This window comes from Argiope bruennichi, chromosome 2, assembly GCF_947563725.1.
Source record: "Argiope bruennichi chromosome 2, qqArgBrue1.1, whole genome shotgun sequence".
Classification (NCBI taxonomy): domain Eukaryota; kingdom Metazoa; phylum Arthropoda; class Arachnida; order Araneae; family Araneidae; genus Argiope; species Argiope bruennichi.
This window is the reverse complement of record NC_079152.1, coordinates 23,267,285-23,292,964: the sequence shown is the minus strand read 5'-3', so window position 1 is coordinate 23,292,964 and position 25,680 is coordinate 23,267,285. Positions and strand designations below refer to the sequence as shown.

At 26.5% G+C, this 25,680-nt stretch overlaps 1 protein-coding gene across 1 annotated transcript; it reads right to left on the bottom strand.

Annotated features, from left to right (window-relative positions):
- Positions 1–851: 851 nt before the first annotated feature.
- On the bottom strand, positions 852–25,662 carry LOC129959272 (muskelin-like). The gene is made up of 21 exons (XM_056072098.1): positions 25,260–25,662; positions 24,904–24,973; positions 20,599–20,741; positions 20,362–20,450; positions 17,339–17,448; positions 14,273–14,410; positions 14,130–14,184; positions 13,730–13,810; positions 13,561–13,623; positions 12,908–13,020; positions 12,219–12,332; positions 11,430–11,587; positions 9,971–10,145; positions 8,261–8,381; positions 7,135–7,202; positions 6,948–7,021; positions 5,085–5,199; positions 4,521–4,598; positions 3,153–3,317; positions 3,024–3,075; positions 852–1,108 (listed from the first exon to the last, which is right to left on the bottom strand). Exons 1-21 carry the CDS (start codon positions 25,328–25,330, stop codon positions 987–989), a joined length of 2,175 nt encoding a protein of 724 aa, XP_055928073.1. The 5' UTR covers positions 25,331–25,662; the 3' UTR covers positions 852–986.
- Positions 25,663–25,680: the final 18 nt, after the last annotated feature.

Below are 25,680 nucleotides of genomic sequence, written 5' to 3'. Positions count from 1 at the left end.
GGGTTTAAAAAAAAAATATTTGAATACATTTTTTTTTGTTTTTTTTTTGACATGCATAGTCAAAAATGTAATTTTTGACGTAGGCAATTATGCACGTCATGGCTTGCAATTCAATCTAAAACTGAACTTGCTCTACGGCTAGACCTATTCCTTAGAATCAAATGGTGGACATTGGAATCGCTAACAAAAATGTTGAGGATAGAGATTTACACAGGTCTTCTAGAAATCTGGAATTGAAGTTCCTATGAGGAGTAAATAAAACTATAAAATGGAGCTTCATCCGGTCTCAACACAAACTACTTTAAAAACAACTTCACAAGAAGGAAGAGATAGATTTATAGAATCAGATGGGACTTTTCATAATGTTTTTTCATATGGATGTATAGAGACCTTCCCCCACTCAAAATTCTGGAGAAGAGAAAAAAAAAATGTGCAGCCATTTTATTATGGAAATGCTGAATATCACTTCCAATTTAATATTTATGTCATGCTACTGGAAGACATTTCAAGACAAGTGATTGGTGATTTCCGGCAATTTTACAAATGATTGACATTTTCTGATGCTAGAATTCCAACCGCTCTGGTGATATTTAATATTGATACAAAGAAACATACTAATGAAAACCACGCATCACACTCATTAATACCCTGAAAAAGTTTTTTAAAAAACTGTAAAAGTTTACTTACATTTACACTGTAAAAATTACTTACAGTAACTGAAAAAATCTTCTCTTAAAAACAATCCATTCTTTTTTGGATATTTTTTCATCTCACCAGTTATAACGATCATATAAAATTATTTTTTAATTGGTTGAGTGTCAATAGTATACTTCAGAAAGAACAAGACAATATAAAGACGCAAATGTATAGCTTTTATTTGGTAGGTTTGCCCCAAAGGACACCTATTATCTCCAAAAATAGAAGGCACATATCTGCTGTATACTACAATGTACAGGAAATTTACAGTATTGGCACAGTACCCACACTTACAAGGATATCAAGTCAATGAGATTGTTCTTTGGCTGTGTCATATCATCAGGGAAGAACTCAGTGAGTTGATCAAATAGCTGACTTCGGCGTTTGAAAGTTTCATCAACACTTAATTCATCTGTTAAATTAAAAAGAGAGAATGTTATAATAGTTCCATTTAGACTTCTATAATCAGACTTTTTTCGAAAACATTTGCAAACACTGAAATAGTTGTTGAATTTATGTAACTCTAGAGAATATTTTTTCTACAACATTCCATATTTCGTTTAATCAAATGCTCTCGTCAAAGATTTTAATATTCATATAAACAATGTTAGAGTTTCGCAGAAATTATCTATGACATTACCTTTAATTAATAAGTTCAACAAAAAGGTATGCAAAATTCAATTGTATACCATATTTATTCTTAGTGTTTCAATGATTATTTTTCAGATCAATATAATATTTGTTTAAAATAAAGACTAGTAAAAATAAAGATTCTTTAGAGCAAACAATTATATCCTTTGGAAGTTTCTATGAGTATTTTATATTTTTCAATGAATATTAGACATGCTTTTTTTATTTGATTTTGCGCTGAATCCTAAAATAAAGCTTTCTGATTTACAAGAAAATAATACTGCAAGTGAATGCACACACAAAACCTTTTCTTTTACAAGGGAATTAACTTTATCCCTGTGGTTGATCTAGAAATGTATAAGCCACTGCAAATTTTATCAATTGACAAATGAAGTAGAAATGAATACAATAGGAGAGTAAAACAAAAACGTTTTTTTAAATATATATGAATGCAAAAAAACAAAAACAGTACAGTAATCCTTTTAGCAATTGACATGCTCTCTAAACACAACACTATGTTCCAAATTTATGAAATTGATCATAAATGCATAAATTGAAAGAACATTTGTTTTAAGAAGCTAAAAATGGTCCACTTTTCAATTTAATTTCTCTATTATAAAGATATCTTTCAGAAACAGCAATCTTAATATGAAAACTCATTTATTTCTAAAAGATATTTCTTCAAAAATTTCTGAATTGTAAGTTATAGATAAATGCACAGATATATAAGGACACTGTTTAATATAATCCTGATTATCATTGATTTTATATTATTAAAATCTTCTAATCATAAATCAATGCATTCAAATATACTCATTTAGTGTGATCACTATATCGAATAACATTATCAATTTTGAAGTAAAGAATTTATTAGTCTTTAATTAAGATTAGTGATTAATATTCAAAGAATTTCTTATCCCATTTGTAAGGAAACATCTGGGAGTAACATTTCCAATGGGATGGTAGTTCACATTCCTTTGTGCAGGCCAAAGTGGTTTAGATAAGTGTAAAAAACAGCTAGACTGCCATGTCTGACAGAAATCTACTGAATAGCCATGCACAGCTTTCTATGACTGAATTATCAAAGCAAAACAGATAAAAAAATTTGTTAAAGACAAAACAAAAATTCTTATAAGAGGTAATAATATTTACCTTAAACAATTCTGAACATACTACAGAAATTGCAAATTTCAGAGCTTTTTGTTTTTTCTTAAAATTTTGAAAAAACATGACCTTTTGTGAGCAGGATTAAAAACAAACATTAATGATTCAGAGAAAGATGAATGAAGTGAAGAAAACTGAAATGAGTCAAGCAAAATGATATTTTGAAAGAAGACATGCAAAATCGGTCAATAAGTTGTTGTTTTTTTAATACAAATACAAAGAACTTATAAGAGAGCTATTGAAGAATAATTTTTGATATGCAATCATTAATGGATTTTTTTGTTGTTAATTTTGAAACAAATTATAGAAGTCAAGACGGAAGTTCCAATTCAGGAGGAAATTCAAGAAGAAGTCAAGAGTTCCAATTCAGTTATATTATGAATCTGTTAATATTAACAAAATTCGTAAGTCACTAAATTATTATATTAAACGATAGCTACTGTAATATGCAATCATCCCTAGTGCTGGCCACAAACTGGCAGTTTCTATAAGTTTCTAATTATTTATTAAAGGATGGGAGAAACTATACTCACCTTTAACTTCTTTCTCCTTTTCAGAAAATAAGTTGAAAGCAAGAAGCTGAAACTAAACAGAAAAATCAATTAGCATCTTGAAAAATTATTATAATAGAAAGCAACAAATTGAGCAAAACAATGACAAACCTCTTTAGTTTCTTGATGATTGCTATGATCTACAGTATTAGCTAGTTCTGTCTGTAGATAGTGTAGGGCAGCAACAGGGTCTTTATCAGCTATTTCTTGGAATTTATGTTGGCGAATAATACGGCGACACTGACGTACTAACATGTCTTTTGTGGGACGATAAAGCTGCAAAAACAATTACTTTTAATCATTCCATAAAATGCTAATAATTCACTTCCTGTAAAGTACAAAAGGAACTGCATTTACAATTATGTCAAATATTTAATTGCCTACTTCAATCCTTTTCATTTGACAATGAATTTTTGAAAGAAAATAACACAACACTACTTTCAAAGAGGTATGCAAAAAATTTATCCACAGATAAATTACAATAGATTACAGTTTATCAAAAGAAATTTTTTAATGAAACATTTATTGAATTTAAATAATATATATGTGCATTTTTTAAAAATAAAATATAAAATCCAATTCTAAATGAAGTATATCATTCAATAGGGAAAGGATATTAATTTTTCTTTTAATTCTTGTTTTAAAATATACACTGCCATATGTAAAAATAAAATCAACACTTTCTTGGAACTTCAATTATTTTTCTTTATTTTATACAAAACATAGAATTAACATTCAAGCATTAGTTGGCATTGTATTCAAATTTAAAAATTCTTTTGCTTAAACATAACTAATTGTTTAAAAAAATTATGAAAAGCAATAATTTTTGTGAAGACGAGAAATTCAACTTCAAGAAACAAGATTTTAAACATATAATTAACAAAGTAATAAATTTTATTTTTAAAAAATAGGCACATATTTATGATGTTCATTGGAGTAGGAAATGAATAGTGACATCACTCAATATTAACTATTTTAAGTCAATTGTTCTTTCAATTTCCTGAAATGATTTCAAAACAGGTTTGAAGATACATTCTTGAAAGAACTGTCAAGTTCCTCTAGCCAATTCGATTCCCACAATTGCAATTATATTAAATAGATATATAAGTATATTTCCTTTTGGGAAGAAAAAATGATATATGTGGATATAAAAAACTTGACAGTGTTACATTCTTTTATATTTTTTTACTTAATTTATCATACCAAAATTTCTTAAGTTGCAATAAATGCAATCATTAAAACAACAAGGATATCAATTTTTGATTTTCACAATTAAAATTTGATGCTTGTTACATAACTTGAAGGGAGAGCTTTAAAAAAATTTTTTAGCACTAATCAAATAACTTTGGCACTTAGTATATTTAGTACTCTTAGTCTTCAATTCCTTACTGAAAAATATTAAAAATTATCCAAACCAAATATGATGAAGGACATATACATATTTAAATTTTTGGGAATTCAATCTGATCTAATACTCACATGCAGGGACCAGAAATCATCTAATCTCATTTTGGGAGAATGAGACTTTCCAGGATTTCCTCCAAACAGGTAGTGGACCTAAAAGAAATAACCCAGAAATAAAATATACATAACTAAATTCATTTTCTGTATTATTCAGATAATTAACATTATAGTAGATATACTTTTGGATTGCAGACATGCATGACTTTATACTAATTTTATTTATTTGGTAAAATTAATTAAGTATTAGAAGTCTTTTTTTTAATTTAAAATAAATAATAACCTTTAGGTATTGATTATTGTTACGAACAAAGGGCTAAGAATTTATAGAAAGATTTAAAATGTTTTCTTTTATCTCAAAATGACAATAAGACTTTTTTTTTGTTATTAATAAAATATCAAGACAAAAGCTATACTCTTAATTTTAATATTAGAGGAGAAAAATTTTTTGGGAAACATATCTCAGGAAAACAAATTTCTATTTCTATCTTCTCTTAAAATAAATAAAAAAAATCTTTTTATTTAAGCTGAAAGAACTGTCAATTTTTCTATCACAATTATATTTAGTGAGATTAAACTCACTTTACGAATGTGATCATAGACAAGTTGATGTGCAAAACGAGGGCAAGGTTCCAAAGGTGGATCTATTTGTTCAGAACCTTCTTTTGTTTTGATCTCACTTTGGTAGATACAAGACCTAAAAAATAAATAATAACAACAATAAATATAACTATATTATGACTAGTAAGAATTAATCAGATAATTAAAACTTAAGTAACAGTCTGCAAAAAAAAAAAAAAAAAAAGACTAATAATACTCAACAATGCTGCACATACAATAATTGTAGCAAAACATATACATTTTAAAGAGTTTTCTATTCATCACATTAAAAAAAAATTAAAAAATGTCATTATTTTTAATTTTGAAAGTATTAATTAATAACTATATTATTACCTTAATAAAGAGATAATTTAATAAAAAATAACTATTACAATTTCAACATATCTTTTTAATCCTTTCCCTCAATATTTTTGCTTACAAACATTAAAATATCTGAAGAAAAAGTCTGTAAGACATTTTAGACTAGTATTAGAATAATTCACAATTTAGAAGTAATAAATTATATAATTAATGCAGTAAAAATATCTTTATTTAAACGAACTTTTTGCACATAAAATACTATATATAAGAATGAAAAATATCTTAATACAAAATATTATTAGATTTAATTTTGCAAAAATGGGCCTGAGCATAATTATCCGCTTTTCGAGATATCTAAATACATAAAAAAAAAAAATTATTTATTTGAATTTCAAACCAAACTGAAATGTTAATTAATATTCCTTGTTTGATTGCTTTTCCTTAAAGAAGAAATTTATGCAAAAATCTTGATGTGAAATGAGTGAGAAAGGTAATTTTAAAAATGCAGCAGAGAAATTTAAACTAAAATATTTAAGCCAAAAAGTGAATTAGATTCTTTATTCCATATTTATGCAGAAGAAATGAATCTAAAAATACATAATACATGCACACACAACAAAAATATTAAAAATTATTTTAAAAATTGTTTTAAATTTTACAAAAACATTTTTCTATTTTCAAAATGTAACCACTATAAAATTCAATGACAATATATGTCATACTACTTGCAGGTAATTTGAGAGATATTCATTTTCATTAAAAAATCATTCAAAAATTCTTTTATTATTTATTTAATGTTATAGTTCTTTACATCTACAAACTGGTCTAAGTTTTTAAATCATCATCTCAGTTGAAAGTTAATAAACTTGAAGCAAGTTCTGTTTAAAAGAAACAATATCAACATTTTAGAATTTAAATAAGAATCTTTCTATTCTATTTGATTAAATTCATATATAATTACAGAGAATCACTTCAATTTGATGAAAATAAATTGTTCGATTTTTTTAGATATTTAATATTAATTTTATATTCTGAAGAAATTTTGCATATTTGGAAGTTTTACTTTACTTAGTACAATTTCCAGACTTAAATTACGAATGAAAAAAAAAAAAAAAACTTTGATTCTAAATTTTTAAAAACTTATTTACACTTTACATTAATAGTTAAATTAATTACCATGTTTGCAAAACAATTTCATGTATTTTTCGATTAATTTCACTGCTTTTTTCTGACAGCATGTTTCTACTGTTTAATTTTCATCATTGGAAAATTTATAATACTCAAGCTTTAATATTTTTTGCCAAAAATTTATTTTCTAAAATCTGTTAGACTGATATTTAAAAAAAATAAATGAATTCAAAACAGAAAAAAATGTCAACAAATTTATAAAATATTAAAGTTAAGAAAAGGGCATAATTAAAAAATTTTAATATAAATAATATTAGTGTCAAAATAATTTTGAATAAATACTGTCATTGGATTTAAAAAAATATATATAAATCTTGGTTTAAATGAACCAATTACCATTTATTCAGGCTAATGTCATATACCCAAAAAGAATTCTTGACATATTCCTCTCGCTTGTCTTTATTAGAGCCCTATTAATAAAAAAAGTTTTAACAATTAAATATGTATATCTGGTAAATATCAATAAAAAAGAAATAACAGACTTTTTAAGAATAAACTGATTAAAAATTAACAGATATCTTACAGATAAAACATGAATTTCATTAAGATCTGGATCAATAGTTGCTCTTTGTGTAAATCCAGCTGGGGGAACTGAAAAAATGAAAATTACTTTTAGCATAATGAAATTCAAACAAAGTCTCATTAAGAGAAAAAAAAAAATTGGGAGGGGGGGGGGAGGAGTAAAATAATTTCTTCTGTTTCTCTTTGATAACGATATTGGCCAATAAAAATATTAAATTTTTTTTTCAAGTTTACAATTGAAAAAAATGGGCAATTGTTTTTGTTTATTCATGTGTTGTTACTCAATAAAAAGGAAATATTAGTAAGTTGGTTCTCAGAGAAGAGAAAGATTTCTCTTTTAATTTATAATCACCTCAGGCACAATGGCAGGATAGGAGTTTCTTCTTCACAGTTATGATTTATTATGTCTAAAATGCTTCCTTGACTTTTAGTATAGGATCTGTTACATAAAATATTGTCTCAAAAAAGTCTTTACAAGTCTTAGAAAATTTATGGCATATCTATAATAATTAGCACTGAATTCAACAGTAGGAAAGTAATTTTTTTAAAAATGCTGCTCTAGATTAGCTTGATAAATAAACTACTTAAAATCGCATATCATTTGCCATAAAACTCCTTATTGAAATTTTAGAAATGTTTTTATTTATTGAAGCACCTGATTAAATTATTAACACAAAGGTTTGCTAGTAAAGACACAGTATTTTTAAAAGATAAACTAAATGCTATTGGAAAATAAGAATTTATTCCAACAAATACATAGCACAGAAAGTATGTTTCATATATTCTTATTCAAGTATCTTTACACATCTTTCTTTTATATAACAGATATCACTGCACTTTTGAAATGTAGTAAACTATATTTAAATATAATTAAATAAATGATAGATATAAATTTTAATTGAATTCAAAATTCTGCATAAACTGATGATAAAAATAGACAATATCTTCAATATAAAAGAATCATTCTTAAAGATTCATACTTAGTTAAGTTATTAAATTAAATAAAAATTCAACATGAATAAAAAATGTATCTCCAACACAAAAAATTAAAACACTAACTAGAAATAAAGACAAAATTTTAATTAGAAAAATGCCATTCCTTTTGTTTTAGTGAAACAACAACTCACCTTCAACATCTTTTCCATCACAAATGATTTCTATCTTATCAGTGTCTACATTGTAGGTAAAAAAATCACTTAAATACTCTTTTGATCTTTGCCCCGCAAATATATAAAGCAGGCGTTTTTTCTGAAGGGGGAAAAAAAAAAAAAAGCATTACATAAATGTAAAATTGATTCCTTTTATGAAGCAGATTTTTTTAAAAATGTGCAATTCATATTTTAGAATAATTTTTTTTTCAAGAAAATTTATATTATCTTCTTATTCTATCCATAGAAGAAAAAAAAAAAAAAAAAAAGCACTCTGAAAAATAATTAAAAAAATCTTCACAATTATATATTTATCAAAAATTTTCAACTAAAGTTATTTGCATTGGAATTAGAAAAATTGAGTTAGGATTAACAAAATTGTTATAATACAGAAACTGAAATAAAATAAATTGATAAAAAGGAAAATATTTATGTATATTCATTTCTTTCTTTAAAATTCAGTATAAACAACAAATAGCAAACAAGACAAATGTCATTTTTAGATTTTAAAATTATTAAAAATAAAAAGTAAATTATAATACATTAAAAAACAATTCTTAATAAAATTTGTACTACTTTGTAAAATATGATATTCTACCTCAGAAGATAACAGATATAACATGAAAGCATTAGAAATTAAATGATATGCAAATCTTTTATACAAAAAAAGCATTGACACTCATTTCAATTAGAAAAAACAGCAACATAGTTTGAAAATTATAAGTATGTATATATAAACAATTTTAAATAAAAATGACAAGAAACAATTAGTTCCTTCCCCTTTAACAACAAAAATACTTGAAAAAAATTCATTTTTTCACTTTCTTAAACTAACAAAAAATTTTCTTTAAAAACATTAAAACCAAATTAGTTTTAATACCTGAAATTTAAATATTAATAAGAGCATGCATTATGTGATTTTGTTAATGAAAATAAAAGTATAATTTGAATCATGCTAAAGGTGTCATTCTAATGATACTAAAACAAAATTCTAAAGAATAATAAAATTAATTTTAAGATAGAAGCTAATTCATGCTTTTTTGCCTATAATTTAGGACAGCCAAGAAAAAGTAAGGTAAAATGAGGTTTATAAGTTGCAGCCAATACAGGAAATAAATGACAATCTAATGTATATGTCAAGAAATTGTTTTAAATTGTCAATGAATGTTTGAATAAAATTTAAAATTACAATTCCTCAAATTTCTTCAAAAATATAAAAGTATAGATATTCATTATCAGCTAAAGCTATTTAAAATAATTTTCACACTGAAACACATAGCTGCAGATATTTAGTTCTTTCACAAACTTTTATTCCAATGGAAAATTGAACAACTATCACATGTGATAAATTTATATTATATTATTCTGTAGTCATATTTAATCAACTAATAATATACAGAATATTTAAGAAGCTAATCTATTCAAGCAATTTTTATATCTTAATTTTGAATGATTTAATTTTAATTCTTAAATTAAAATATGATAATTAAATGCACATATGATACTCAAGATTTGTATGCAATATGACACACAAATTAAGGGATTGTCTTCAAACATTCCTTAAAATCGGAAGTAAAATTCAGTCAATTTCCAGTGAAGGAATTTGTGATTATTCCTCAAACCTTCAAAATTTAAGGGGAAATAAATTCTAAAATTATTCGATTCTAACACCATTAAAAGAATTCATACTTCATGAAACAGCATTGAGTGTCCAATTCTGGACTTGATTTCCAAATCATGTAAATCAGGGTTTGGGTAATCTTCTCGGAGTTTGGTCCAAGTATTGGTAGGAACATGATAGGAATAAAGGCCACTAAAGCAAGGATCAGAACAGACATTTTCTTCTCCAGGTATTGAATTAACACTAAAGAAGAGGAGTTAGAAAATTACTTACAGAATGAAAATATTAATTTACATGCAATGATTATATATTTCTCAGCAATTAATCTAAGAGCAAGAAAAATGAAGAAATTCATAATTTGAATTTCATCCTGCAAATTATATTTTTAGATACATTTAAGAGGCATTAAAAGTTTATCCCATTTAAAGATCATGGAACAATATATAACTCAGATTTCTGCAACTTTTATTATAAAGAAATAATTATATATCAAATTTGAATTCTGACAAAAATTATGTAGACATATTTGAAATCCCAATTTAAAAGTCTTGGAAACTATCATAGAAGAAAATGTTACATAATTTCAGCATACTAAATTTTTTCTCTTATGGTGTATGTAAACATATATATTTTCTAATAGCTTGAAAATGCAAGGTAAAGAATTCATTGAAAAATGATTAAAAATAAATTATTATTTCATTTTTCCAATTTACAAAACTAGTATGGTTTTTTTAATATATGTAAAAAACCCCTCAAAGTTTAGTATGCTTGACGGGGAGGGGAGATAAATTTCAGAAATTACTGCATTTACATTCTTCTTAAGCAACTGTTGAAAATTGAGTATGATCAGCAAAACTTTTTAAAGCAGACTAAATAATTTACTTAAATTTTACATGTCAGATTAGAATTGAGGTATGGTTATTAACAGAAGTTGGAGACCAAAAATAGGATGATTCACAAAATGAAAAGAATATTTGGAGCTGTCCAACCTATTCCATATATTATCTCTAAAATCTTAAGTAATATGGTCTCAAGATGAATTTTTTGATAAAAACCTTTTTTTCTATTTGATAAGAATTAAGTTATATATCATACTCAGCACAATGTCTAGGCTAGAACTGCTCAAAGAAGTTCTTTATTCTGTCATACCATAATCCAAAACTTGTTTTAAATGAGGATAATTTAACTTTTCTAGGGACTGATAGTAAAATATCATTATAATCAAATAAAACCAATAAAACAGACATAAAATAATCACATCTAAGTTACAATTTTTTTTTTTTTAATAAAAACTTAGTAACAGAATAGACATTTTACATATATTTTACTTTGAAAAATATAGAACAATAGGTAAATAATAGAGAGTAATTTAGAAAATTCTGTACTTCAAAACAATAAGAATTTTGAAACAAAATTTATCTTTTTAGTCAACATTTATGCTGGAATTATATTCAATTTATTTTAGTAATTGCAAGTAGATGAAATTAAAGAAAAAAATTGGATGAAAAAAAAAAAACATCTTATTACCTAGTTAGAATCCTTCCACCAAACACATAGATGGTGTTCTTTTCCACATCCATGCAAATCTGATGATCAAAAACAAGACTAGGACCTCCCATGGCAGCAGTATCATCTGTTATCATGGTCCATTGGTTGGAATCGATGTCATACACATAAAAATCACTCTGAAAAGATGCAATTGATAGTCATGAAATCGTTAAAATAATCTATATAATGTAAGCAAGAATCAGCTTTTGAATCTTCTTTAACATTGACTAATGTATAGCAGTGGCATGATTACATATACACTCTTTGAAGAAGAATATAAAAGGAGTCATTATGAGCTAAGTAACAAAATTTTATAAACAAAAAGGTTTGATCAAAATTTGTGTCATGCAGGTAAAAAGAAAAATATTTGAATCAGCTAGATTTTTGTGGCTGCTTCTTGATTAATTTCTTTAATATATATATATATATAATAATAGTAATAATTTCTAAAAATGAATTGCAACAAATTATCTGAATAAAATTCAAATGAGAATAAACTGTAGCTAGTGAAAAATTTAAAAATATATTTTTTCCAATTTGATATTCAGAGAATGTATAAAAATTTTAGACAAGTACATCGATTCATTATTTATATGACATACAAATGAGAGCATATATAATCAGCTATAATGTTAATATTATAATAATTTTTATAATGAAATGAGACAAAGAAAAAATTTAATTATATTATTGAATTTTCTTTTTTAAACAAAAGAGGAAATAAAAACTGTTTATCCAGGGGTAGGATAGTAATTTCTTTATAATTACTTTCATATACTTAGGAATTCTCATGCCAGAATCAAGATACCGTCCAATGGTGAAAATCTTTTTCCTTTCGGGATCAAGGCACATTTTGTGACATGAGCGTGGAGTAGGTCCACCCTAGAAACAAGTATCATCTGACTCAATTATTATGAAAAGGATTTAAAAAAAAAATTGCTTATTTCAATCTGACTTAATAAATACTCCATGAAAAAACATTTATTTTATTTTTCTACTACTGTTTCATTCAAAGGAAATCATCATTCAATCACTCTTCAAATTATGTTTTGATAAAATTTATATCTAAAATTTAAAATAAAAATACATTTTTCAGAAATTTTTGTTTGAAGGCAAGAAATAAAGTTAAAAAATTACATTCTTGAAATAATAATAGTACTATAATATTAAGGTTAATATAAAGTACAAAATTTGTAGCAACCTATGAATTCTAAATTCTTTCCATATTATATATTTGTTGCAATAACAAAATACAGCAACACAAACACAATCATCATGCAGGAAAGGAAGTTTTTCATGTGCGTGTCAGTAACAGAGGATATTATCGACATGTAAATACTTAATATATAAGAGTAATAATTAAAATAAAAAAATAATTTTTCACACAATCATGTAATTGAATTGAATTTATTTTATAGACTGAAGAAAAAAAGATTTCAGAGCACAATGCTATTTACCTCAGCAGTGGTATCACTAGATAAGCATGTCCAAGATCCAGATGGAATGTGGTAACACCATAAATCAGAAAGATCCGTCGTACCATCCCATCCACCAAAAAGGTAAATATTTTCTGAAAAACAATTTTTTAAGCAATATAATTATTAATATTTAGACTGATTTTAAATAATTACAAAAAAAAAAAAGCCAATGAGACAAATTAAATTTTTCTCACAAAAGATGACATGAAATACATAATTCTAATATTTTAGAAGGGATTTTTCCAATAGTTTAAATGAACAGTCTGGCAAGGAGAATAAAAGAAATTTTAATAGAATCCTTTAATATAAAATTCTAACATTTAATACAACCTGATTTTTAGCAAATAAGAAATTACAGTTAAGTCTAATTCAATCCATAAATCACTATTTAAATTAATCTAACAATAAATCTTTCAAGTGATCAATTTTATATAGCCAATTAAAACTGCTAAATAATAAAATTTCAGCAAGTACTGGCACCCTCCTCCTTGCACTAATTTCTAAAAAAAAAATTCTTAAGATCCTGAAAAGTTTAATTTTAAACAACATCAATTTTTATAAAAAAACTCATTACCAGCAAATTTTTAACAATATTTTTGTATTTTATATAAACAAAGTAGTAAGAAAAATACCTGTATGAACGTCAATGCACATTTGATGCCCTCCTCTCATACCAGGTCTGTGGTGTTCACTTTCTAAATAATAACAACAACAATAGTAATTAAAATACACTTCTGTAACAGCGATATTTTTTATGAGTAACAAACAAATTTTATTTAAAATTATAAGTAACAATCTTACCAGAACATTTAGGAGGAACAATTAAAGGGACCCACTTTGCTTTGTGAGTTTGCTGCTCTAGATAGTGATCCAAACAACCATCTAATTTCAAAATGAATAACATAGATTAATGGTAGTTAAAAAAATAATTCAGACAAATCTGCTTTCATAGGAAGTATTTGTATGTATTCATAGATTAAATAATTTAATATTGGTTAAATCCTATACAAAGATTAAAGATGATTATTTGAGATTTCAATCTAAAAATTGTTGACATTGTTTAAATCCTAAAGAATAAAAGGAAAAGCGAAAATTTTCTTTTAATTTTAATATTTTTCAATGTAAAATTAAAAAAAAAATATTTGTTTAACAGATAAATTAAAACAATAATTTATAATCTAATCCTAATCTAGAAATTTACCATTAGCAGCTTTAACAAGCAACTGTTCAGCAGCAACATAATCACCTTCAACTACCTAAAATATAGAGAAAAAAAAAAGCATCCACTTAGACACTTTATTTTATTATCCAGAAAAATTCAAATCAAAGTACTAAAATTCATACCAAACATTGGTGCAATTTACTTAATAAAGCATCTTCCAACTGGACACGTGTTCTTTTTTGTAGGGATTCAAAAGCTTCTGAGTAATTATGCTGCCGAAAATGTTTCAGACACAGACGAATAGTTTCCTTTTCTCGGTACTGAAAATATAAGAAATAATAGGATGAAGGTTTAGGGTGGGATAACATAGTTCCTGAATGCTACTTTTCTTTAAGAATCAAAAGTTAATGAACAATGAATAATTATTAATGATCAAATAGGCAAAAGTATTTATAATTCAATTCATGCTCATGTGGCAAATTCTCATGTTATGCAATCTCTAATTACTCCCTGTCTTATGAAGTATTAAAATGCGATATCTTTATAATTTTCCTAAAATGTGAAATAAAATTATTGGTGGGGCATATTTGGCATATGCCACACAAATATGACGTGAATCTCTGTATTTCAGTTTTCAACCAGTAACATTAATTCATCATCATCATTACCAAGCTGTTGCATGATGCTGTCATTCAACCCATCTATCACTGCTCCTCCCCTTCCCCCCAAAGCATCTTCAATATGGCTATTGAAAAAAAAAAAAAAAAATTATTTCCCCTATAGAAAATGTCTCTTGTCTTCCTCTTTTAATCTGATGTTCATAACAAAGCAATTCTTCATTTTCATTTGGAGGCATTCTATGTACAGCACCATTTTTTTTTTTTTTAGATTCTGGCAGAAGCTTTACTATACATTTAACATTTGAAATTTTATTTGATCAATATATTTAAAAAAAATATTTTTGAGGCAAGTAGTTTTGAAGGCATTTAATTTCTTTTCTTGTGATTTAGTAAGTTTCCAAGTTTCACTACTGTAAAGACTACTAATGCTGTGACATTAAACACATCATTTGAGTTTACTGCTCATGTTTGAGGCTTTTCAGATTATGTATTATTCTGAATGAATGGTGGGCCTTTCTAATTTTTATTTCATCATTTGTGTTTTCCATTTTGTTAACTCCAAATTACGAAAAAAAGCCAGTATCTTCAATTTTATTTTCATTTATTAAAAAATTAATCAATACCTTTATTATTTATTTTCAATGTTTTTGTTTCGTTTATTTTCAAACTCTCCCTTTTGGCAATATTCTCAAGTGTTATCTTTTTCTCTAGTCATTAAAATCCAAATCCTCTAGTGTGGCATCAAAGTCTCAGTGTATTCCTAATTTTTTAAAATATGTTTCTTGATATTTTAATGTTTGTTTCAATATCAAACCTATTATGTTTATGAAAATATCCCAGTTAGGATACCTCCCTATTTTACTCCAGTTTTGATATCAAATGGCGCAAACTTTCACAATACTGATTCCTAATAATATTGAACAATTTTTCAGGAAATCCATGAGTGCTCAATATTTTCCAAAGGCAGTTTATGGTAATGTTTTCTTGAAATCTATAAAACTCAGATAAAAATTTGAATTTAGTTCAATATATTGTTCAAGAATGTTCCTTAGATTAAAATACCAGTTTAATGTACTTTTTCTGCTTCTAAATTCCAGATTATTTGATCTAATAGTTTTGTTCATACAAACTTTCACTCTGTTTATACTAATTCTGATAAAGATTTTTGATGTAACAAACAGCAGGTTGTTCCTTCTCCAGTTACTTCATACAGTCAGAAAGGATTTTTATAATTTATCTATTTTTAAAATTATTTTTTAAAAGGATTTTCATAATCAATGATTCTTTTCAAGCACCCATTACTTACTTTTATAGCTACACAAGATTAAACATTTAGTGTAGGACAGATACCTAAAGCTCAATATCAGCCTTGAATAGTTCTACATTTATGTTGTCCTTTCCACAAGCTTTACCATTCTCTTGATAGAGCTTAGCCCACAAAATTTTCTGATCGGTAATTTCATCCATTTTACATCAAGTCTGAATTTCTTACTAAATGAAGCATTAATCATTTTAGTTAACATAGCTCCATCTGTCATTAAAAGTTCATCAAAATATTTCTTCCATTTCTCCCTTAATTAATTTTTTTTGATCAATAATTGTCCGTTTTTCTTTCTTACTTCAGAGTCAGCTCTATTTCTCATACCAACAAACAGCTCTATAATTTTATAAACTTCTCCTATATTGTTTGCATATTTAGTTCCTTGAGTTTCTTCCAGCAACAACATATAGAAATTTTTTTGTCAGTGCTTGTTGATTTCTTTCTTTTATATGTACTTCTTGATATTCTAGTTGATATTTTAATTTCAATTTTTCTGTCCCTGCATTCATGCTTTTCCTCTTGATTTTCTTTCTCTCTTCCACCACTAGTTTCAGTGTTTTTCTGATATTCACTCCTAATTTTCTTTTCTATTGGTTTTTTTTAAGACTTCCATGGCATTATCACTTCTTTCTCAACCATTTAATTTTAATAATCTTCATTTTCAATATATATATATATTCTCCTCAAAAACTGCAAAATGATTCTTTAGAGTAATTACGGACTTTTCATTTAATATCTCTCTTTAAATTTTCCACTGCTGCACCATATTCTTTGTTCTTTCTTATGCTCATAACTTCAAGCTAGTTTTAATGAAATTAAGAAGATATGCAGAGGCAACATCATCTTCTCTTTTTATACTGAAATCGCAAAACAATAATCTGTACAAGTTTCTGATAAGAATGCAGTCAATCTGATTCTCCCATTAACACATATCCAAATGATTTTCAGTTTAAAGATGGTATCGTCAATAATACGATTATTGAACTCATAAAAATCATTCACATTTGTCCATCTCCTCATTTATAGTGGCATCTTCATCACTCATCAATTTCTTTACTATCTTCATGTTTAAATCTATCAATAAACGAATTTTTGGAATTTTTTTCAACTGTTTTTTGAAGCATATAATAAAATTTTGTGTATTGAGGTGTATATATAAAAAGCAGATTTAGCTGATTATCATAAAATTTTTTTTTGTTTCAATAATGCAAACAAATCTTCATTAATTATCCAGCTGAAATATTGTATTGCATTTGTAAGAAAATTTAAAAAACAAAACAAAAACAGATATAACAATGTCTACTTACATAATTAAACCAACTAACACATGATCTCACAATACTCCAATCATCAATACCTCTGAGTTGAACATGCCAAATACTGAAATTAAAGCTCGGACCCCATGACTGAATGGGAACTGTTTACAACAGGAGAATAAGCAAAAGAAAGAAAAAATGAATTAATAAGGAAAATATCCATCAACATACTAGAATTATCATTAATTATTTAAACTTAATAGATATAAAAGTTTACCATATTATACATAAAAAAGGAAGAACAGATGTAAGAGACGGCATTTTAAAAAGATATACATATATATCAACAGGAGCTGCTTAAAATACACAATTTTCTAAAACGTATCAATTTTTATAATTTTTTAAAATCCAAAGCACTAAATAATAAGGGAGAAAAAAACAACAGCAAAATTCTAATACCTTTTCTGTAAGAGGTAGAATACTGAAATATGATGTAAGTTTAGAGACCAATGATTAGAACAAGCTAAATATAGCTCTATTTTAATATGTTGCACATTATTTTTCATTTTTTTTAATGTTCAATAGTTTCAACAAAATAAATAGTAAATAAAAAATGATAGAAAAAGTTTTAAAATCCTAGAGAATAAGTTAAGGAGTTCTGATACTTCCATTCCTTAATTTATTTAGCATGTTTGTATGGGCTCATCAAAATATACATTGACAGGTTAAAGCCAATGTAGTTGAACCAATAGATCACTTAAAATATATATTTGACGATGATACACACCTCAATGGGGAATACATTTTTAATATAGAAATACCTTTTTGATCACTACATATTGTTATGGTTCAGATAGGATTGAATAGACTTTAAGATGGCAGAAATAGCAAATTTATAGTAGTTATTAACAAATATTTTAGTCAATAAAGCAAAAACAATAAAGACTTTAATAGACTATACCAGCAATGCACTAGCTGACTCACAAAGCACAGAAAAAAAAACACAACTTAAGGCACTACATGGGTCAGATTCTTAGATTAAGTTTAGTAATTTCATTGCAGTCAGAAATACCAATTATCAGGCACTATTTTCACTCAACAAAAGTGCAACTCCTATATCAGTGATTGTAATAAGGCTTTTATATACTCTTAGAAGACTGCCAAGACTTTAGGAAAGAAAATTTCACAATTCCAAATCCACGAAAAGCTTATTAAGAAGCCAAAATAATTTCAATTACAAAATTCCCCAAAATATTATGTATGAATTAATAATAATGTAAGATTAATCTAATGGGAATGAGATTGAAACAAGAATACAGAGTAACTATATATGCAAAAGTCAAACCTGCACACATTCGAAGTCAAAATGTAAAGTAATATAAAGTGAGAATGACTACTCTACAGCATGCCTGTTGTAATGATTTAATAAGTCAAAATTGAAAGTAGGGTACTTAGTTTAACATTTTATTAGCGTGATTTTTAAAAATAGTTATAATGCTTTTCTCAAGGGTATGGACAAACTTCAAAGATCGTTAAGGCATACTAAAATAAATAAATCTGACACAGGAGATAGAAAACGAAAACTGGCCAAAAGTGAATGGAGCAACACAAGCCATGAATATTTACTCAAATTTACAGTAAATGTTATATAGCAATGCTGAGGTGGAAGACATGGAATTAATGTGCAAGACAGAAATAAAAAAAAATAATAAAAAAAAAATCAGTGATTTTTTATAATGAAAGATTTCTAAACAAACGTACAATCCATCATGGACTATTTTCAAAATTTTCCTCACTGATTAAGGAAAGCTTGCTCTTTCACAATTAATACTCACTGAGGTTGAAAACTCTAGCATTTTATGCAGGTTTGAACATTATGGATATACTGCATATATATATATATATGTCTGTATTAATTTATTTTCAATTCTTCTTGCATTATTAGGACATAAATATGGTGTTCCATTAAACTGTACCTAACATGCCCTTAAAATCTGTCCAAATTTTTTAAAATCATCAAAAAATAGTATATTAAGTATACAATGATGAAAAACAGATAAGATACATACAATTGTTTCAACTTTTCAATCATATCTATAGCTTATATGAGTACATTTAACCTAGCAATAACAGCTTTTTATGAACTTGTCGGTTAGTTTAAGAGTAGAATGAAATGTTTCCATGATCCAAGAAAATGTTTACACCTATGCTTAACTAAACTGTTTAATTTATAATTTTGATTTCTTCACATTTTAATAATTATAAAATGAAGTTAAATAAAAATTATCACATATAATAATAAAAATGTATCTTTCTATTTCTTTTTCTTAAAAAAATGAGCAAATTACATGACATATGATGCAAAAATAAATTTTTCATATTCAGTTTTCAAAAATATTTTAACAAAAGAATGAAATAAAAAAATAAATGGGCAAATAAACTAAGTTTAATTCTTAGGAGCAATATTAAGAATAAAGTGAGTTACATTTTCTTAATGAGAAGATTAATTAAAAGATTTTTAAATAGCCAGCAGATTTAAATAGCCACTTATAGCCAGCAGAGTTTTCCTCTTTGTTTATAGATTGGCTAAAAAATTATATCATTACAAAATTAAACTATAGCTAAACTATAACTCAAAGTTAATTTAATAATTGTTCTTTAAATAGTATTATTCCCATCTTGTAAACTCAAACAGATTGTCAGTGAGGGATGTCAGGAACTAATAATTTTACAATAAGCAGCAGCCAGTCTAAAAGATCTACAAATCTTATTTTTGAATGATTTGAAGACGGAAAGAATTTTCTAATGTTTTTGAGCTATAATTTCATTTTTAAGAAGATATACCAGATTTTGCTAAATCATATAAAAAAAACCCAATTAAAATGCAACAACTGGAAAAGTACTTGATTAAGATTCATACAAAAATAAATGGAAAATAAAAGCGATTTAATTTTTTAATAAGAATGTATTTAATGATGTTTTTAAATTACATATTGTCATTTTTTTCATATACTCCGTGTAATTATAATGAGAAAACAAATAAAATTAAAAAGATTGAGAATAATTTGACATACCAATTTTAATAAATCTACATGCAAACATATTACCCCCAGCAGTATGTTTCAGATTAAAACTCTCTGATTGGTTATTATTTTTCAAACCACTGAAAAGAAAGAAGGAAAATTATTCAAAAATATTGTATGGATTATTATACTACATTTCATTATATTCACAAGCAAATTTCTTTTAGACAGGTTGAATGTTTTATGAAATGGGCGAATTAAAAAAAAAAATCTCTTTAACATACTGACCCATCAAGTAATTCAATCATGCTATCATCAGAAAGACCACCATAAACTTTAAACTTTTTCATATTGCACACATGACTCTTCTCGTATTTTCCAAAACTTATTGTCTGAACGACAGATGGACTATACAGTTTCAAAGTTAAAAACTGAAAAGAAAAATAAATAAATAAAAATAAAGAAGTATTTCAATGAGATTCTAAGTTATTAACATTCAGAGAAACATTCTAATTATATTTTCGATACGTATAATTTGTCAAACGTGAATTAGACCTCAACTATAAGGATTTTTCAGTTAATTGCACCTAGAAAAAAAATTATCAACTTCTAACAATAGATAGTCAAATCTTGGCAAAAAAAGAATAAGAATTAGAACAGAATTATGATAATATATCAGCTTGGGGATGATTAAGATTCTGTTAATAAAAAATACTAAATTCTGTAAATAAATGATTCGTATTATTTAATAGTTGCCTCTGATGGACAACTGGTTCACTGAGAATACTGGTTATATTTAATTTCAGTTAAATCATTTACATATAACTTCATCTCTGTGATTGCATCAAACTGTCAAATGTCAAAACTGTAACTTTTTAATTAATGTTGTGTTGTGACTTATGGCACTTTACAAGCCCACTGACAGTTATTTGCCACTGATTTAAGCCGAATGAGCATCTCTTGTTTTTTCAGTAGCACCAACTAGGGCCAAGAGTACGACTTAGCTACCACACATCAAAATCCTTTTTATGGGGGCGGACTTCATTCATGCATTTTATTTACTCATCCACAGATCGTAATTTAGACCTGAATCAGAGAACGATCACCTCTGAACCAGTACCGCCAGTGGTATTACTCTTGACATGGAGGACTTTGTAACCATGACAGATTTATATGTGCGCCAGCCACTGCACACACACACGGAGATTCTTCGGCCGGCGGGGTTCGAAGGGATGTGAATCCAATGCTCTACCAACAAGGCTATCCCGGCCTTTTTATTAATGTACATATCTTCTGTTTATTGTGTCCACAAATCTTTGAAATAAATATCAGCTCTATGACATCATAGTGCTATAAAAAATAAAAATATCCAATTTATCTACCGTCTAACTCCTGCAGTATTATAACTTCATTTTTTTTTCATGTTCACAAAACAGATATTTATTAAAATTCTTCCTCTTAACTTTCCAAAAAAGGGGGAAAAAATCAAGCAAGTAAATACTTGGCAAAACAATGATAATGTCTTGAATCTCAAGCCAAAAATGGTATTAATTGTAGGTAATTAAGCAAATTTATCTTTTAAATGAAAAATTCAGAAAAAAAATTGCATTAGTATTATTGAAAAGATAAATTTATGATAAGATGACATGAAAATCATTTTTGTATTGTAATATTTTCAAATTTATGGTGAGAAAATATCTAAATTCTGTTTAATTTTTAATTAAAATTACAAAAGATCATTTTATTCGATCCATATCCAAATAGGTACTTGTGTATTAATGCCACTGCAGCTACAGATTTGGTGGTTTTTGCGCTAATGCGCCAATAAAGACCAATGTTTTGATTTTAAATAGTTTTATTTTAATATTTGTCACAAAAATTTTAGGTGTAGATTGGCGGCACTTAAAAACCGCCAAATCTGTAGCTGCAATGGCGTTAATACGCAAATACCTCCAAATATATACGTACCAAGTTTGGTAATTCTAAGTCAAATAGTTCTGGCTTATAGAGTGTCAGTACACACATTCTTTTTTATCATTAGTAGAGATTCTTTATAAGCTGTTACTTCAGTTACATAAAACACATTGGTAATTCATAATAAAATTGCCCCATTCTGGCCTAGCCAAGTGCATCAGATTGAACAGACTACCACAGATAATAACACAGATATATGATTTGCACAAAATTACTCTCAATATATATAGCTCACATACAAATCTTTTTTTTAAGGAAGTCTATCCTGTGATTGTGAATGAGCTGATTACTCAAGCACCACCACAAATGATACAACCCTCTCCGAGGTGAAGCAAAAATTAGTTTACTGTTTAGGGCAATTTATTCAAAAGAAGATAGCACACCTCTATCTACTGTAGAATAAAGCCAAGAAAGTGTAAACAAAAGGTTTGAATCGTTTATAAGAACAACCAAATATAAAAACAACTGAATGACACAAGTAAATACTCTGCAGAGGATAAGTAATAATCAGTGGGTGGATGGTTGGTGATACTGTAAAGCATCAATTGCTCTGTGAAAGTGCTTTTAAATAACTGCCAGAACATGACACAGTAAGTTTATGGATGAATGTTAACGGAAAGACTCTTATGAAAAAGGGGGAGAGGAAACCTTGCCTTTTTTTAAGAATAAGTTTTAGAAATTTTATAAAAATTATTTTGTAATACTTTATATCATATTATTACCTTCCCCCCATAAACAAAGTTTAAAGATATAGATTGAAATATTCATAATTCCATTCCTCAACTTTGTATCTTGCAATAGATGTAAATCTGTTACAAGTATTTCATTCATAAATTGAATTAATATTTATTTAAGTCTTAGTAAATCTCACTATTCCTATTCACATGGCAGCTGCATATCATGCCAAAGTTTCTTTCTTCCCCTTCCTAAGGTTAGAATAAACAAACAAAAGTGTACATCAGTGGATTAAAAAAAAGTGTAATCTAAAACGTTTATGTGAATGTTTTTTACATAATATCGTATATAAAAAAATAGCAGAAAAATAATAAAATTTGAAAGCAGAAATATACTATTTCCACATATATTTTAAATTAATATAAAATTAGACAGTCACATTTTGCTTAATAAGAACCTCTCATAATGAGCAAAATAAGGAAGGGGGAAAGCGACACGTAATGAGCAATATTTCATAAAATGAGTTGCGAGGAGATACTGCAATGTCACTTGCTGGATTGGCATGATCAGTCTATGTTGAGCATTTATTTGAATAGAACCCTTTTATCTAAATGTAAGAAGTTTTGGCTGGATAGCATTACTGAATGTGACTCTGAGGGGTTGAGGAGTTCCAGTAAGTGTTTGTGGAGCCTTAATTGATGAGATTGTGTCTCTAGCTAAGATTATAGATAGATAGCAACGACAGTGATGAGCTGCTGGCAGAACTACAAAAAAACTTACAGAGCTACATTCTGTATCCAGTAAAAAGCTGCATAAGAACTTTGGTTATACAGCTTTGAAGCAGTGAAATAAGGAAGATATTGAAAATGTGGGAAAATACTGCATTATAAGTTGAGAAGCCACGCCCTCATAAAACAGTAGTTATGCATGTTACAAATTGATTTAATGGTAATACTATGACTATTTTCACTAAATTGTAAAACATAGTTGAAAACAAACGTCTTTAGAAAACTATCTAACAAAAAAAAAAAAAAAAAAAAAAAAAAAGACAAATTAAAAATAATAAATTGCATAATTATGAATTTGTTTTAATATTTTTTTTTGGAATGGAGCACATTGTGTTATTTTACATGGGTTCTATAAAAAATTGTTTGCTTAATGAGTTTTCCTATTACAAGTAAGATTAGGGAAAAAATTACACTTGTTTAGCAAGGTTTCACTGTATTAGATTTAGTATAAATATGAAAGGAATCATTTTTATAGCTTATTTAATAACATAAAAAGAATTAATAATTAATTAAATCATTAATAATGATTTAATTAATGAGCATTAAAAAGTCATTAATTACATAAACAAACATTTGAGGTATCCAACGAGCTCCAAGGGATTTTTTTGTATAAATGCTTCTTTAGTATAAGACTATCAGAAGGATAAAATTCAATTTTAGATAACTTTCCTTTCTTTCTTTTTTTTTCTTTTAAATAGCTAATGACAAAATTATTCATTACCAAGACTGATGCGATGAAATTGTAGAAATTCTTCTCATAGAATTCAAAAGAGCCAGAATAATTGTTACTTATAAAAGTTCAAAAATCAAACTTTGGAAGGTAGAGGCTGTCAGCTTTATTGCATCATTTGTTATAACATTCATCTTGCTTTAAACATTTTTTGGTATACGAAGGATCACATTAAAATAGAATTGAAATAGTATTTGTTTTGTTAAAATTTTTCTGACACATTTAAAAAACAGTAAGCATTTTTCAAATAATATTCTATGTAAAAATATTTTTTATAAATGTCAGCCAATTGTATTTTCATATGTTTTCTCAAGAAGAAAAGTAACAGGTTTTCTAGTAACCTGACAGCGGAAATTTGTATTTAAACAGACAAATTTCACAACAAACTATACGAAGATGTAAAAATGATAAAATTAGAATAATTACTTGAGGTGGATTGTTGGATTCGGAAGACCATCGAGATGTTCCATCATTCGGATTATCTGTTAACACATTCCTAAGGAAAATACAAAATTAAGACAGTTAGTTGCATTTCAGTCAGGTTTTACATAAATATTATAAAATACAAATTTTTGTTAGGCAATGATAAAGATGGTATTAAGAGAATAGAAATTTATGGAAGAGGCAGAAATTTAATTACAATTATAATAAATATTTAAAAAGTTCAGTGTCTTACTGCAAGATAAATTTATTAGCAATATGTTATACATACACTTATTTTACAAATTTTTAAAAAACTTATCTTTTGTTTAAAAGAATTTATATATAAAAAAATTACATACTCAGGTACAAAAGAAGCAGAATGACTGGAACATTGATAAATACTATATTTCAAAACATTTTGTTCAGCCATCCTTGTTTTGGTTTCGTTGGTTGCCACTAAAACGTCTTATAGAAAGCACTTGTCTTTTTTATTATTGAAATTCGATTCTAGTTTAAAAATAGAATGAACTTTGCTTTCCTTGATCTGTCAAAATGTTTACGTTTTAATAAAAGTTTCATGATAAGGATTAAAGTGGAGAAATAAATGTTAAATAGCTTTATTTTCTTTTTTATCTTCGAAAGGATAAAAGAAAATTGAGTTAAACCGGCATTTGCTGGCAATACTGGTCTTAAAATATCAGAGATTTACTTTAGATTAAAGGTCAATAATCTTTTCAAAAATCTAATGATATTATGATTTCTTATCAACCATGAAAAAAT

Excerpts from the sequence above, each read along its gene's own strand:
- LOC129959272 (XM_056072098.1), bottom strand. The coding sequence starts at position 25,330 with ATGGCTGAACAAAATGTTTTGAAATATAGTATTTATCAATGTTCCAGT. Across the intron at positions 14,411-17,338 it reads GTGTTAGTTGGTTTAATTAT|TACCGAGAAAAGGAAACTAT; the intron begins GTAAGTAGACAT and ends TTATATTTTCAG. Across the intron at positions 5,200-6,947 it reads GACATTAGCCTGAATAAATG|GTCTTGTATCTACCAAAGTG; the intron begins GTAATTGGTTCA and ends TTTATTTTTTAG.